This window comes from Phyllobates terribilis, unplaced genomic scaffold (genome assembly GCF_046119375.1).
Source record: "Phyllobates terribilis strain yellow unplaced genomic scaffold, ASM4611937v1 Scaffold_4__5_contigs__length_816908805, whole genome shotgun sequence".
In the NCBI taxonomy this organism is placed as follows: Eukaryota; Metazoa; Chordata; class Amphibia; order Anura; family Dendrobatidae; genus Phyllobates; species Phyllobates terribilis.
Window position 1 is genome coordinate 172838296 of NW_027362764.1, and position 18118 is coordinate 172856413.

General features: G+C 41.5%; 1 protein-coding gene across 1 annotated transcript in view; it reads right to left on the bottom strand.

The window, feature by feature from the left end:
• Positions 1-18118, bottom strand: part of RFTN1 (raftlin, lipid raft linker 1) — a 448879-nt gene that overhangs the window by 110995 nt on the left and 319766 nt on the right. The window contains exon 6 of the mRNA XM_073677942.1: positions 11678-11881. Within this exon, the coding sequence (XP_073534043.1) occupies positions 11678-11881 (204 nt within the window). The remainder of the gene's footprint in view (positions 1-11677; positions 11882-18118) is intronic.

Genomic DNA, 18118 nt, shown 5'->3' on the forward strand with positions numbered 1-18118 from the left:
ATAACTTTCCCAAATTCTTATGAAAAAATATTCCCCACAAACAGCATTGAACTGCTGTACCCGATTTATTATATATTTTAGGAGTCGGAGTCGGTCCATTTTATACCGACTCCGACTCCACCAAAATGGGCTCTGACTCCACGACTCCGACTCCACAGCCCTGGAGAATACTCAGGTCTCTTCATCAGGCATAGTATAACAAAAAAACATCATGCCTGATGAAGAGACCTGAGTAGTTTTGAAAGCTTGTGATTTGTTACCATCTTTTCAGTTAGCCATTAAAAGGTATCAACCATTGAGGACTCTCAAATCTAAATATTTTTCTATCTACTGGCTAACACGGTACAAAGATATATATTTTTCCTGTATTAAAAAGTTGCTTATTTTCATGTGTACTACTGATTTATGAACTAAAAATTAAAACTATGAGAAAATGCACATAGACACCTCTCCATTTATTCTCTGGCTGCGTGTGGTGACCCCGAAAGGGTTTAGGACTCGGTTTCCTCCATATACAGTCATAGCTAAAAGTTTTGAGACCGACACAAATTTTATTTTTCACAAAGTTTTCTGCTTCAGTGTTTTTAGATCTTTAGGCAGATATTTCTACGGTTACTGAAGTACATTTATAAGCATTTTTTAACATCTTAAACTTTCATTGTCAAATACTTCAAGTTTATGAAGAGACTCAATATTGCAGTGTTGACCCTTATTTTTCAAGACTATTGCAATTTCTCCTGGCAGCTGGATATCATCTTCTGGGTCAAATCCTGACTTATGACAACCCATTCTTGCCTAATCAGTGCTTGACGTTTATCATAATTTCTGCATTTTTGTTTGTTCTCCCGCTTTTGAGGATTGACCACAGGTTCTCGATGGGATTGAAATTTGGTCATAGACCCAAAATGAATAAAAAAACAGACAACACATGGATCCCATCTCTATGTCATCTGCGTGCTGCGCATTTTTTACTATTGTAATGCAGCAGCTTGCTGCATTGCTAGAATGTCCAGGGGGTGTGCTCTAGCTGACCATTTACCTCCCCCTCAGGTGACTGATCATGTGACTGTGACATCATCACAGGTCCTGTGTGCACAAAAGGATATATAAACCCTGGTAGTTTTGAAACAGGTAGAGAAAGAGTGGCCTGGTGAGGCCTAGAGAGAGAGGCCTGGTGAAGCCTGGAAGACAGAGGCTGGATCCCCCTGTGTTTGAGATACCAGTAGCCTTTGAAGGTACGTGGCCCAGAGGCCCCATCTGGGAAACCTTGAAGCCACAGCTGTGGCAGAACCGAGCTGACTGAAGCAGCTATGACCCGGCAAAGCGGGTGCCCCCAGCGTGATGAATAGCGCTACCTTACATGTGGTGGAGAATGCGGGCAACTGCAGCCTGGTTGCTAGGGGTAACGGCACAGGACGACGAGTGTGGATGCAAGCATCTTGCTGTGGCTCGGCGGGGCCACGAAGATGAAAGCATCTGGCTGTAACTCGGCGGGGTTACGAAAATTGTCGTCGCACCCAAACCTGGTTTGCTGTGGCTCAGCGGGGTCACGAAGATTAAAAGCATCTGGCTGTAACTCAACGGGGTTACGAAAATTGTCGTCGCACCCAAACCTGGTTTGCTGTGGCTCGGCGGGACCACGAAAATTTTCCGGGGAGAGCGGTGTGGAGTGTCTAGTGTGAACAGCGTACCGCGATGGCTATGAATGGATCAGTATCCCCAGACAGAATGGAGAAGTGGTTAGATGACCGGCTGCAAATGCTCTTCAGCAAAATAGAGTTTTCTGAAGGGGTGCAGGAGCAGATGAAAATGGCTGTGAAGGGAGCAGCAGATGATACTGAAGCTGCTGAGCAGTTAAGGTACCTGTTAAAATTACAGCAACAGGACATGGTGCAGGAACGGCAGGAGCTATTGGCACCGTATAGAATGGCGGCAGTGGACCATTCTGTGAGTTCTCCGGGGGCGCCAGTATTGTCCCAGAGTGCCCGGGGAGGTCGTAAGAGATGTTGTGAACTGGGTCCTAAGACTATCGCGTTTTTTTTTAAAAAAACCCTCTACAGGTGTGGATGTCCAAAAGGGGGCGGAGTCTAAAAAGGGGCAGATTTTCAATAGAGCGTGGAGTATAGGAAACCAAAATTGGTTACTGGTTGTGGGTTGGTACCGCCTAAAAATGACAATTTGACAGTTGATAACGGGGTAGCTCCAGTAGAAGGGGTCGACGTCAAAGTGGGAGGTGACTTGTTGGTCCACAACACCATGGGGAGCGACACAGACCCCATAGCTGATGGTGACACTACGAAAGTAGAAAGAGAGTTCAGTCAGGAGGAGCTAGACGAGGTGAGAAAGTCCCCCTCTCATCATCGACGGTGCAATGGCCACAAAAAAGCTGCTCCTGTAGCCTTTGCTGAAAGCGCAAATAAAGAAAATGTAATGCTGTGTGCTTTTATTCCGAGTGTGGATCCTCCTTTAGAAGCAGAAGAGGAGGTGACGTTGCCAGTAGCAACCTCCGGTACAGTACTGAGACAGAAGGATCAGGATCCGACAGCCCTGAAAGAGGAGGCGGCCAGTCATGACCAAGAGCTGGAGCCTATCAGGCAGCAGTATAAGAGTGACGTGCAACAACTAAGGAAAAACCTGGAGAACGTGTCCTCAAACCAGCTGAGCCTGGAGTCTGAACGGCAGAAAATAAACCAGGTTGTGAGGAACTTACAGCGAGAACTGGAGGAAAGCAACAATTGGAAGGAAAAGTTCCAGAAAAGTAAAGAGGAGGTTTTCCAGTTGGAGCTTGACAAAGCGGAGTTTGAAGATGAGCTGTGTAAGTTGAAAGATCGGTTCTCCCTGGCACACTTAGAGCTGATGCAGGTGAAGCAAAAGCTGGATGAGGAACTACACCAGAGGGATAGGGAGCTGTCTGCCTTAAAAGAGGCGCTGCAGGATGAAGTTTCTGGACGTGACCAAAACCTAGAACGACTGCGCGAACAGTTCAACCGGGAGCTGTGTGACTCCAAGAAGGAGTCTGGTGAACTCATGAGGGAGCTGCACCAATTCCAGGACCAAGTAAAGCCTCTAATGCAGGAGAAGGAGCGGCTGGTGGACTCTCTGTACTAGCGAGAGTGGGAGCTATCCGCCCTGAAAGAGGCATAAAAGATGAAATGTATGATCACGACCATGAGGCAGAAGAGGCATGAAAAGTTCAATAGGGAACTGCAACAAATCAAGAGAGACTATGAGGATCTCCTCAAGGTTAAGGAAAAACTAGAGGATGATAAAACTGATGCAGAGCGCATGCGTCAAGTGATTGAAACTACTCTACAGGACACCCGTGATGAGAATGATGATCTCCGCAGAAAGATCCCAGGTCTGGAAGCTCAGGTGAAGGAGCTGCAGACGTTCTGTGGTGATCTCCAGAGGGCAGAGATGTGCCTTAAGGATAGAATCTGCAGGATGGAGGAGTCCATCGAAGAAGGGAGGTATGAAGTAAATGCCTCTTCGGATAATGCGAGCTTGAGTGATTCGGTGGATGTGAGAGCCGAGATCAAGGAGTCGCTACAAGCCCATTTGAAGCAAGAGAAGCTTGAGAGACTGGCTGTCGAGAGCCGAGTGGGCGCATTGGAGACAGAGAGGTCTGAGAAAGTTCTGCTGATGAAGGAGCAGTTGAAGCCAGAGGAGCTTCAGAGATGGGTTGCAGAGAGGCGAATAGCTGAGCTAGAGAAAGAAGTTGTCGAGCTCAAAGGTCGCCTGGCAAAGTACCAATCAGTGAACGAGGCCTCCTTGGAGAAGGGCAAACAAGTTGCGCTCAGTCCTTTGGGCCATGAGAGGGTGGACCTGAGGAGAGCTGAGAAAGCGTTGAAAGAAAATAAGTATGAAATGGGAGTGGTCAAGACAAGAATCCTTGAGTTCATAGCTGTGAGTCAGCTCATGGGAAGCATACAGGGTGAAGAAGCTGAAAGTCAGTTGTCTCTGAAACTTGAGCCAGATGATCATTTGGAGACCACTGGTGAGACAGAAATGTCTCGGTACAAGTGTCTCATAGATGTACCCGAAGATTTGAGAGAAGAATGCACTAGAGAGTCAGTGCATGAAGAGTTTAAGAAGGCCGTGGGAGCCTGTAAGGTGTACTCGACCTCAGAAGCTAAACAGCTGGTGGTCCTGTCCACAACCGAAGTCACAGTGAAGAGGGTCGCTATCCTAAGTGACATGCACTGGCGATGTATTCGCACGAAGCGGTTTGTCCGGTTGAAGACAGAACAAGCCATTAGACAACTGGAGCTTAAGAGAAAAGCTCAAAGTCTGCGGGAAGAAGTCATCCGGGTGCCTCATGCTCTGGTAAGAAAGCTCATTGGGAGAGATGGCCAAGCCATGAAAAGGATGGTAAAGAAGTCTGGTGTGATGAAAGTAAGCAGTCCACGTGATCATCAGGACTGGATACCAGATGAAGACGGCATGGTGTCTTTCTCCGCTGTAGGAACGGAAGAAAATCTTGGATATATACGCATGCTGATGGAGTACCGAGTGACCTACTGTACCTGCGAGAGGTAGAACAGTTGAATTTCGCCAGACTGCGAATGGAAAGACAGCATCGACTGAGCAGCAGAAGGTGGCAGCCGTCTAGAAATTGTGAGACCAGACCGAGAAAGGGCCCTTCAAATAATAGGACGGCTACAGTAGAAGTTAGAGACCTTTCAAGATGTCCTGAGGATAGTGGGCGTGGGTTTAGAGGTAGTGAGACCTCCAGTAACTGAGGTCTGAGAGGCCCATACAAACGACCCAATAGAGTACGGGACAGCACGAAGTCAGACCTGACCGTAGATACAAGGGCAAGTAAATCACACTGCTGTATTGACCGCTGGGAGCAGGGGAGGTCTGACAAGGTTACGACTGACCGCTGGGAGCGGGGGAGGTCTGACAAGGTTACTACTCGGAAATGTGACTTGACGAAGGTAGTGACAATGACAGATGGTAGGTCCCTAAGGAATGGGATAATGTCGATGACTAATGTTCCAGGGGCTGAGCCGCGCAATTGTCAAGTACATGGTCTCTGTGTGAACCGTGGGTTATAATGTGATTGTGTATGCTATGTGTTCAACCCCACAAGTTTGAACAGAGAGGGGGGATATGTAATGCAGTGGCTTGCTGCATTGCTAGAATGTCCAGGGGGTGTGCTCTAGCTGACCATTTACCTCCCCCTCAGGTGACTGATCACGTGACTGTGACATCATCACAGGTCCTTTCTGCACAAAAGGATATATAAACCCTGGTAGTTTTGAAACAGGTAGAGAAAGAGTGGTCTGGTGAGGCCTAGAGAGAGAGGCCTGGTGAAGCCTGGAAGGCAGAGGCTGGATCCCCCTGTGTTTGAGATACCAGTAGCCTTTGAAGGTACATGGCCTGGAGGCCCCATCTGGGAAGCCTTAAAGCCACAGCTGTGGCAGAACTGAGCTGACTGAAGCAGCTACGACCCGGCAAAGCGGGTGCCCCCAGCGTGATGAATAGCTCTACCTTACACTATTTAATGGATAGAAGCTTGTATTTTCTGTTGCATATAAGAAAGAACATTGATATCTTTATGGTTAAAATGGACAGAGACCAAAAGATGACAATCTAATCCAGCACCCTGTAGGAAATCGGTCCGTTTATTTCTTCATGTATGAGAAACATCACTGAGATCTGATTGGGGCCTTATTTAGGGTTATCTAATTCCTTCATTGGTAAATTTGCTACCCTGCACCTAAATAACTTGGCCAAGGCAAAGGGTCTTTCTTGCACCCGTCAGGCATTTAGCACTCAGAATATTTGCGCCAGTACCCATCACCACCACCTACACCCCTGGAATAAACGCCAACAAACTTTGTCTTCATATGACTACATAGACTATTTGTGGAGAAGTCCAATCTTATTATGGAATCCATTAAGCAACAGAGCGAATATACATCCTATTGTACGAAAGTAATGAAGTCATACAATATTTCTACGGGCTCATTACAACTAATTTCCTGTTTCAGATATAATCTTTAAACGTACATGGCTGGAACATCTAACTAATTCATTACCGAAATCTCATTTATTTCCTGATATTAGTCATAACAACATTATTGAACCGATTACAGAGCAGAGAAGAATGCTCAGCGGAGTATTATTTCACGTTATTGTTACTGAAAAGCCCGAGATGGATATCGGAAATGTGCTGTATCACGGCTGTCCCACCTCATTCAGACAATCTAATTAAAATTAATTTATGATTGAAGATTCGGATTTTGGTGGACACATTACAGTGAAGTCATAACTCATTTTATAAAGAGACTTCAACAAGAATTATTAGATTATGTTTGATTACTTTGTGTAATTCACTCAAGAAGTGGATATTATTTATTTTAGGTACTAAAAATAGGACCTGTAAGTGCGGAGGCCACGCCAGTTTTCTCCCCGCACAGCGCCATTCCACAATTCTCATTTGAATAAGGTTGTTCGGAAATTTTCTGAGCAATGGCTGGTCGAGAGCAGAACTGGCCAGAGAAAATATTCTAGGGATTGGTGGAGGTTCTAACATTCATATCTATACTTAGAAATGCAAGTGACAATTTTGGCACATTTTTTGATGCATGATGTTGCACATCAGGCCACATCTCTTTCCAATAAGCCACTTCCCATTTTCAGTGAAGCCAAATCCCCTTGTCAGAAAAATCATGAAAAATGTCAATCTGGCGCATTTAGTGTTAAGCCAGGTGAGAATAAATTCCCACTCTGAGCAGCACATTCTATTTCCTTCCCAAAATGGTTGATTAGATTAAATTTACAAGACTGGACGGGAAAATACATCAGTCTGAATTCAGTGAATGTCCATGAAACCTGCTATTGGTTATAGCAATGTGTTTCCGTAACATGTAATTTAAAGACACTCATTAATACTATTTATTGATTCAATTTCATCAATATGCAAAGTAACCTATACTTTGCATATTTATTTTCCCATAGAGCATTGCCTTGGAAAATAAGTAACAGCTAAAAAGAAATCAACACGGGCCGACCTGCGGCATAAAACGACTGCCAATTGCCGATTTGCTGATCAGTAGTTGTTTAATAGCCTGTTTACCCATGAACGATCTATAATAGATCACACAGTGTGCATAGATGTCATTTTACCTGTTTAAACAGGACGATGTGCTGGCAAGAACTATTTTTTTGTGCAGTACAAAAGATCATTTCACCCAATGAACGAGCACTTTGCTCGTTCATCGGGTGTTTGGCAGACCTTTTAAACTGCAAAATTATAATGAACAAGAGTTCTTAGAAATCCTCATTCACAATAATCATGATGAACCTTAAAGAAGCACTCCTATCAAAGTTTTCACCCTCTTAATATATTGCAGTCATCATATTATATAGCACTGTGTACTTACAATTGCTCATTTTTCCTTTTTACCGAGATAATTCTTCTCTTTTCTCTGCTCTATGTAGAAACAGGAAGTTTGTTGTCCCTGCATTTATCATTCCCTTCTTCAATTCCTGACCCAGCTGCTCCGCTCCACCCCCCGCCAGGGATTTTTGCAGTGACTTATAACTCATACAGGGAAAATTGACCTCTTGTTTCTACGTAGAGCTTAGAAGGATTCAGCTAGTCAGTTTTTAATCATGCGATGTCATAGACCTAATAGAAAAAAGAAGAATTAGCTGGGTAGGAAGGCAAAATGAGCAATTGTAAATATATAGCTCAATATAATATGATTGCAATATATTAAGAGGATAAAAACATAGACGGGAGTGCTTCTTTAAGGCTCTTCAATTAGAGACAGTATTCCAAATCAATGATCCCAAAATATGCCATGAACATATATCCTACAAATATACACTGAGGATGAACGGATCGATCCCAGCGAGGGATCACATTTGAGTAAAATTTCCTGAAATTAGTGGTTCCAAGCATATTTTAACACTTTTTGATTTGATTAAAAAAAAACATGCATGGTCGTCATTTTGGTGAACCACTTAAAGGGGTAGAACCATCTCCAAGATCCTATCCCAATATGTAGTAGGTGTAATAATAATAATCTTAGCAAATACCTCCAATTAGAAATGTACTTTAATTTTTCTGATTTGATATGTCTCTTTCCTCATGTGCAGGCATTGCAGGACCTTAGGTATCCATGGTTACGACTACTGATATAGTGACAGTTAGTTAGCTAGTTGGTAGTGGTCGTAACTATGGATACCTAAGGTCCTGCAATGCCTGCACATGAAGAAAGAGACAGTGAATGAGAAAAACTGTACTACTTTTCTAATTGGAGGCATTCGCTCTTATTATTATTACATCTACTACATATTGGGATAGGATCTTGGAGATGGAAATACCCCTTTAAGACCAGCAAATGGTGAAATAAACAAAACAAGAAAAACAAATACTCACCTCACTACTCAAGTCTCTTGTCGCCCTGCTGCCCGCCATCCAGTCCTCTTCTTTCTGCCGTCGTGGGCTTCATCTCTGGCCTCTTCACTATAGGCCAAGACGTCCAGCCACCATCAGTGCTTGGGGATCACTGGGTGTCATAAGTTTGCAGAGATCTTACAATGAACAATGACTGGGATGGAAGTCCTGGCTTATAGTGAAGATGACTGAGATGCGGAGTGCGATTGCAGAAGAAGAAGACCTGATGGCTGTCGGCAAACAGCAGGGATGTCCGATAAAACTGAGCGGTGAGGTGAGTATTACCTTCTTTTATTTATTACTTATATCTTTTATGCTCTGAGATCTGGAGAGACCCAGAGCATAATAAGGAACGTTCGCAGCTAATCAAATTTTTGGGGAAACTTAATCAAAGCAAGTGAACTTGAATCCCAAACGATCCACTTATCACTACTATACACCCAAACCAGTAGCAACATCCATTTGATTGTATCTTCACATTGTCACGTTCTGTTGGAATCAAGGGATTTTCATTTACCTACATGTGAAGAAAATTAAATTGCACAATATTTGCAATGCGCTACGTGTGGCACACGGCATTTTTATGCCAGATTTGACACATTCTCGTCCAAGTTTTTATTTTCTTATACACTAAATAAAGCAATGCATTCCAGCAGCAAAAGTATTTTCCTGGTGTAAACATTCAATATAGATCATGATCAGACATGACTGTCTCGCACTCCACGCTTTGATAATCCTACAGGAAAATAATAATCTTTGCGGGGTAAATTTTACTAGGGTGTTCTCGCTTGGATACTATATTTAATGTACCATGTAAAACCTGTCAGCAGCTTTACAAGCAAACACATGCTGCTTTCTCTGTCACAATCCCAAAATCAATTTTCAAGCTGTGAGGTGTAATGGTGCCATAACTCTGTCATACCAGCTCAGTTTTCTAACACTTATTACAGTCAATAATTTTTTACTCGTATCTCCAATCTTATTTCGCCCAGTACAACTCGACCCCTCTGCCCGGAAACATGGTGCGTCTGAATTAAAGGTCTCTGTATATATCAACAATATTACACTTATTTCAGTTGTGGGCAACGAATGGGTTAACAGGATAATTTTACATAATGTGATTGTTAGGCCCAACACAATAGCATAATCACACTAATGATAAAAAAAAATAGAAAATGCTTGATTATGACTTATTTTGAAGATGAGCAGCTGCATGGAAAAAGAGAATACTCATTCTGCCATCTAATTTTCTTCTAAAGAAAAAATAAATTCTGAATGCATCTTGAGCAAAAAAATCAAAGCTATAATAATTGTATATATATATATATATATATATATATATATATATAAAAACTTAATATATTAAAATTGCAAAAATAAATACAAAATATTGAATAAAAGTAGAAAAAAAAAATGTACAAATTGACAAAATAGCCAAATCGTTATACTTATAGTAACATATTGGGGGAAGAAATGGCAAATAAAAAAACACAGGAAAGGACGCACGTACGTAAGAATATTAAGTGTTTGTCATTGTGATGAGTCAGACGCAACCTGGTGTCACCCCGCTGTGAATCTTTTGCCCATGGAGGGAACTAGGGAGGCAAATTACATTCTCCCACTGTCTGTCTATTTATCTTCTTCATATCCATATGGGAAAATTATAATCAGAACAGGCAGCCTGTTATGAGCAGATTTCGTTCAGAGAGCGATGTATCAATCAGCAGGAACAGTCATCAGCGTGCTACAAGGAAGATGTCATCTGATGTCACGGAAACAAACTGTGGAGGAAACAATCAGCGACACAAACTATCTAGAAAAGAAAGAACTATAGTGGAAAATTCAGGATATGATCACACCACAGAATGTCCTTCCTTTTCATGAAACAATCAGAAATTATTAAAAATAAGTAAATACATATTTGGCATAATTTATTTCCAATCTGTTGCAATTACATGCACATGATCTTTGTCATCAGTTTCGAAAATCCAATTATGGGATGACAGAAGATAAAAATTAATGAAAAGGATATCATTAGTTGTGATCAATATAGGGCATAATAGTGTTTGGGAATACACAACATACCTATGGGATATAAAGTTTATACCCCAAAAAGTTTGTACACTTAAGTTCATCTAGAAAAAGCGAACGATTCTTTATCTGCATTGATCCGTATGCAATCCTTATACAATCCGTATGGCATCCGTTTTTATACATCAGCAAGGAATAAAATACAAGACCAAAACACGTTTCTAAGTTAATAATGGCAGTGCTATACAGTTGATCCATGTGGAATCCAATTTTTTTTGCCCACCCATAGACTTGAATAGATAAGTTTCATCTGGAAAAACAAGGAAGATTTTCATCCATATTGTCATCTGTATTCCATTCATATGCCAGCTGGGTGTGTTTGGTATGTCCATTTCTGACAGTTTAATAATTACAACAATTTAAAAAATGTACAAGACCAAAAAAAGTTTCCTGTGTTAAAGGGGCTATATGGCACTTTGCATATTTTTTCTAACATTGCTAAGAACTTACCATCAGGTAGATGCTAACTAACCAGCCTGTTATGTCCGGTGACAAATTCTGCCGGAATGTTTCTGCAGGCGATTCCCTCTTCTGATGACGTCTCGTTGACAGAGCAGCTACTTCTCTTCCACTCTGCTCTGTTGACGGGGCATCACTGCTGACATCATGCTGATTGACAGCTGTCTCTCAGCTGCCTAACTAAAAGGAGCCAGCTATCAATCATCATGACGTTGCAGTGATGCCCCATCCACGGAGCAGATCGAAGAGAAAGAGCTGCTCTGTTGATGCAGGGTCAAAATCAGCAGAAGAATCACGGCCTGAGCCAGAACAGATTGCTGCTAGGCAGAACAGGCAGGTAATAAACAACATACTGCCAGTAAGTTCTTAATCCCATGCGAAAAAGTAACCAAAGACCAGGATAACCCCCTTAATAATTGCAATGAGTCCACACAAAAAAGTGGATGCTACCCGAGGATGATCGTTTTTTGTGCACACCCATAACACTTGAATGGGCAAGTCTCTGAAATACTTAAGAATATAGTGATTGCTGTGATTCTTTTCACACGGACACTCAATCCATGGGTAAAAACTCTCATCTGAACAACCTGTTCAATGACATTGGCCAGTGTCCTGTCTGTTTGCTACTCAATTTAACACAGACAGCACACGTACGTAAATCACCCACAGTTTATACTCTGTGAATTAATTAGCAAATGTAAAATTCCATACCATTTAGCATTCCCAGATAAAAGACAGCATTCACTAGGGAGCATCCTTTTCTGAAATGATCTGTCATATATTCCAACCAGTTTGCTTCCAGACCAATGATGGCATTTTTTTCCCTTGTGATCTTCATGGGGATTTTTACTGTGTAATATTTTCGATACCTTTGTTGTGTCTTCGGTTTGTTAAAAAGAGCCAAAATCTCGGATTCTGAAAAAGAAAAGACGACAATTTGATTTCATATAGACAGCTCAAAATTACTAGTGCAGCCTTCATACATGCTACAACACAAAGAGGGTGGAAACTACCCTGTGTACGCATTGCAGTTTAATGTGACTAAATCCCCCTGAATTTTACTGATAGAAGTTTCAAAAGCTTCTCCTGTCAAACAGTCCGTGATGACATCCATGTGCTGTCAGATTTTTTCATGGACCCAGACTTTTGGTAAGTTTGATCCAAGACTCAGGTCAAAATTGGTCATGTCTCCATGATTTTTGTGGGGACCACTTAGTCGGCAAGAATACACAGACATGTGACCAGCCCCATAGACACTAACAGATATGAGTTTTATCCGTAAAAACCACAGATAGAACTAATATGGGAAAAACTTATGTCTGCATAAGCCCTAAATCTGGTTTCATATGTCCGATAATAAAGGCTTAAAGCGCACCTGTCAGCAGGATTGTGCTTAGTAAATAACATATACTGTCAGGTGGGCGCCATTACACTGAGTAAAATGATACCTTTGTTGATGAAATCCGTCCAGCGATTCTTTTATAATCTTTATTTTCATGTCTGCCATAATGATATGCTCGTGCTCTGGGGTGGGACTTTAGGGAGGGGCTGTAACTCATTATGTATGCCTATCTCTGGCCTCTGATAGGTCTCTGTGCTTTCAGTGACCTGCCTACTGTTTTAAATATTGCCTGTGTAATTTTTGTTCAAAAGTGAAAGATCTATCACAGAGTTACTTATTTTCATGTGTACTTTTGATTTATGAAATAAAAATTTAAACTATGGTTACTCTTGAAATGTTTTACATCTCAGCGATGGGAGACACAAGCAGATGAGAGGACAGTATATGGGAACAGTACATTATAGTCCAATATCCGATCTGTCAAAAGCTGAGATCTAGTTAAATGCTTATTAAAAGACTACATTCATAAGCTTAGAAGCCACTTCTGTAGTCTTTTATCACATTTACGCTGTATTTTGTAATATTTATTGTCTTATAGTGGTTAAAGTATTACCTAATTTGTATTGTCTAAAGTCTAAGTATTTAGAATATTGCCTAAACTTATGCTTTTCCAGACCCTGTTGTGATATTCAAGTATTCTTTAACAATGTGTAAATAATGATAAAAAAAGTGTTCATCATAGAGCAGTTTCTCTTTGTTTTATAATAATGGTTTGCTGTTGTGCCAATTTCTCTGGTATATCGCAAAAGAAAAGCTCAATAGAGCATTCCAGAAAATACAAGAAAGAACTAAAATTTAGTACAGTATTTGCCCTAGAGTGTATTTATTTCAAGGCTGTGTTCTATTGTAATGTTGTTTTTTTGTCCCTTTTTATTCCTTTGCTGTGTTCCTTTGTGATGATGTCACAATGGCCTGCGTTTTCATTTATAAGCTTTATTATGGTGTCACAATAGACTATGGGCTGATTCACCACACCGTTTCTGGCTTGAAATGTTGCAAAACTTTTGCACAACGCCAAGTTCTGGAAAAAAAATATGCTACTTTTGGCATTTTTACAAAAGTCCCTACCAGCTCAGCTACGTTTTTGAAAAGTGGGAGGTGCTCTAGTGGGACAAGGTGTGACCAAGCGCCCCTGACAAATTCATCATAATTTACACAACAAATGTGGCATACATTATGGCAGAAATCGAAGGCAGTTTCTGCCTGGCGTATACGGTATTTCTGGTGGTGGTACACGACAGTTGAACTATGCCGCTTAATGAATTTGATGCATCTAAAGGTGCAATTATACTGCAAGAGTATAGTGAATGAGCGCACCTAGGAAGGCTCGTCTCACCATAATACTACAGTGTAAACAGGCTGACAATGAAAAAACGCTAAATAAAACGCTCGTTTGTAGGGTGAAATGATTTTTAGGCTTACTTAAAAATAATCATTTTTGGCAACGTGCTGCTGAGAGCAATGGCAGCCTATGCGCACTTAATAATATATTACAGATCATTAACTGCGCACCATTTGACAAAGTCTACCTGTGTAAACAGGCTTTTCACCCCTTAACGACCACCGATACAAATTAAAACAAACGTAGTTAAGGGGCCTTATTCCCCCATCGCCATTTTAGAATGGGAATAAAGGAATAGCGCCACCTGGCAGCGGCAATTCCCGTGGGTGTCAGCTGTATGCGACAGCTGACACCCTGCAGTATTGGCTCCAGCCGGTTTTGCGACCGATCGGGGCCGATTAACCCTTTAAATACCACTGTCAATTGCGACAGCGGTATTTAAGTTGTTACAAGGGGATCACAAGACCCACTTAGTAACCATCGGACCCCCGTGATGAGAATGGCGGGTCCCGATGGTTATCATGGTACCCTAAGGTCATGTGATGACTCTAGGGTACGGTGGCCTGTGAGATCCAGCAATAAGCTGGGTCTCACAGTCTGAGTTAGTGACACACTGACATGCACTGTAGTACACGAGTACTGCAATGTATGAGACCAGCAATCAAAATAAAAAATATACATGTCCCACAGTGAAAAATGTAAAAAAGTGAAATAAAATATGTAAAAAAGTAAAAAAAAAAACACAAAAAAGAGCACACAATTCACTAAAATATGTTTAGCCACTCAAAAAGCAGCGTTTGTGATTAAACAAAAATAAACAAAAAAAAGTACACATAATAGGTATCGCCGTGTCCGGTACAACCCGCTCTATAAAACTGGCACATTATTTATTCAGTTTGGGGAACACCATAAAAAAAGTAATAAAAAACATGACGAAAACGTTGCTTTTTCATCATACTGACTCACAAAAAAGTGAATCAAAAGTAATCAAAAAGTCGTATGTAAAAAAAATGGTATAATTGAAAATGTCAAACCATCGAGCAAAAAACAAGCCCTAATACTGCTCATTTGGCAAAAAAATAAAAAGTTAATGCTCTCAGAATATATACTGTGTATTCAAAAACAACTTCATTTTTATAAAATATTGTTTTTAGTCTGTAAAAATAGCAAAGCATAAAAAAAATATAAATCTGGTATCGCTGTAATCGTACTGACCCGACGAACAACTCAGTCTTATCCCTTTTACTGCAAGGTGAATGGCGCAAAAGATAAAAAATAAAAGCAATGACTGTATTGCTTGTTTTTGTTCATTCTGTGTCTGAAAAATCTGAATAAAAAGCGATCAAAAAATATTGAGTGCCCCAAAATGGTACCAAAAAAATTCTGCATCTCGTCCCGCAAAAAGCAAGCCATCATATAGCTCGGTTCGCCAAAAAATAAAAAAGTTACAGCTCTTGGAATATGGCAACAAAAAAACCTACATTTTATAAATAAAGAATTTTTACTGTGTGATAGCAGCAAAACCTAAAAAAAAACACAATATAAATCTGGTATCGCAGTAATCGCAACGACCTGAAGAATATCACTTGTACCACACGGAAAACAGAGCACAAATAAGAACTGCTGTCTATTTGTTCATTCTACCTCCCAAAAATCGAAACAAGACTTGGCTCACATTTATCCTGCTTTCTCCGCTGTGCGCTTATGTCGTGGTTTCCGTGAAAATTTGCCAAAACCACGATTCAGACAAAACCCCCGACTGAACCACTCACTTATGAGGCAGATGCAGGCACTTTGGACTGGTTTCTGTTCCGGCGTATTCCCATCATTTTAGGTGTCTTTTTAGCGCACAAGTGTGGGCGACCACAGATCTGTGCACGCCTAAAAAGATGGATACCACGGGAGCAGACGCCAAACGGACTCCAAATTGTCTCCATCAGTCTCATTATGGTGGGTGGTTCCGTCTGAATTTCATCTGAATTGCATTTTTGTGGGATTTACACGGAAACCCTGACGTAAGTGCTCAGCGTAGAACACAAGAAGGTGAACCCAGCCTTATGCTGGAAGCGATCAAAAAATATTATGCACCCCAAAATGGTACCAATAAAACCCCTTAATTTATCCCCACAAAACCCGCCCCCACTCAGGTCCATCGTCTGTCACTGCAACTATAGAGGTTGCCACGTTACTGGCAGAACAAACTCTGAAAAGCAACCTGGCTCTCGACCCCGCAAATAAAATCCAGTGAATTCTGCACTCCCAAATCCAAATGCCTCCTCCTTCTAAGGCCCACTGAACCTAAACCGCAGTAAGCGGCCACATGTTTGGCATTATTGTAGTGAGGAGAGAGAAAAGTTCATTTTTTTCACATTAAAGTACACTCTGCACCCCATCTTGACTGAAAAAAAACAGAAATGTGGAAATTTTTGCAAATTTATTAAAAAAGAAAAACTGAAATATCACATGGTCATAAGTATTCAGACCCTTTGCTCAGACACTCATATTTAAGTCACATGCTGTCCATTTCCTTGTGATCCTCCTTGAGATGGTACTACTCCTTCATTGGAGTCCAGCTGTGTTTAATTAAACTGATAGGACTTGATTTGAAAAGGCACCCACCTGTCTATATAAGACCTCACAGCTCACAGTGCATGTCTGACCAAATGAGAATCATGAGCTCAAAGAAACTGCCCAAGGAGCTCAGAGACAGAATTGTGGCAAGGCACAGATCTGGCCAAGGTTACAAAAGAATTTCTGCATTACTCAAGGTTCCTAAGAGCACAGTGGCCTCCATAATCCTTAAATGGAAGAAGTTTGGGACCACCAGAAGTCTTCCTAGACCTGGCCGTCCAGCCAAACTGAGCAATCGTGGGAGAAGAGCTTTGGTGAGAGAGGTAAAGAAGAACCCCAAGATCACTGTGGCTGAGCTCCAGAGATGCAGTAGGGAAATGGGAGAAAGTTCCACAAAGTCAACTATCACTGCAACCCTCCACCAGTCGGGCCTTTATGGCAGAGTGGCACGACGGAAGCCTCTCCTCAGTGCAAGACATATGAAAGCCCGCATACAGTTTGCTCAAAAACACATGAAGGACTCCCAGACTATGAGAAATAAGAGTCTCTGGTCTGATGAGATGAAGATAGAACTTTTTGGTGATAATTCTAAGCGGTATGTGTGGAGAAAACCAGGCACTGCTCATCACCTGCCCAATACAATCCCAACAGTGAAACATGGTAGTGGCAGCATCATTCTATGGGGGTGTTTTTCAGCTGCAGGGACAGGATGACTGGTTGCAATTGAAGGAAACATGAATGCGGCCAAGTACAGAGATATCCTGGATGAAAACCTCTTCCAGAGTGCTCTGGACATCAGACTTGGCCGAAGGTTCACCTTCCAACAAGATAATGACCCTAAGCACACAGCTAAAATAACAAAGGAGTGGCTTCACAACAAATCTGTGACCATTCTTGACTGGCCCAGCCAGAGCCCTGACCCAAACCCAATTAAGCATCTCTGGAGAGACCTGAAAATGGCTGTCCACCAACATTCACCATCCAACCTGACAGAACTGGAGAGGATCTGCAAGGAAGAATGACAGAGGATCCCCAAATCCAGGTGTGAAAAACTTGTTGCATCATTCACAAGAAAACTCATGGCTTTACTAGCTCAAAAGGGTGCTTCTACTTAATACTGAGCAAAGGGTCTGAATACTTATGACCATGTGATATTTCAGTTTTTCTTTTTTAATAAATTTGCAAAAATTTCTACATTTCTGTTTTTTTCAGTCAAGATGGGGTGCAGAGTGTACATTAATGAGAAAAAAAATGAACTTTTTAGAATTTACCAAATGGCTGCAATGAAACAAAGAGTGAAAAATTTAAAGGGGTCTGAATACTTTCCGTACCCACTGTATTTCCATGGCTCAATGTTATAAAATTCTGTGAGGCACCTATAGGTTCAAAATACTCACTATACCTTTAAGCAGTGTACATTCTACATTCCTTAGGCAGTGACATTTCCAATATGGGGTCACCTAGGGGGGGTTCTGCTGTTGTCACAAGTCAGGGGCTCTCCAAATGCGACATGGCATTCACAATTTATTCCAGACAAATAGCATTCTTTCCTTTCCTAACCATGCCATGTGCCGAAACAAACGTTTTTGACCACATATGGGGCATCATCGCGTTCTGGAGAAATTGTGTAACAAATTATGGGGTCACCTATTATCCATCGTGAAAATTACAAATTTTGGGGCTAGAACAACATTTTCGTGAAAAAAAATTAAATTTTCCATATGATGACCTAATGTTATCAAATTCTATGTAGCACCTGTGGGTTCAAAATGCTCACTATACTGCTGGATACAATCCTTGAGGGGTCTAGTGTCCAATATGGGGTCACTTGTTGGGT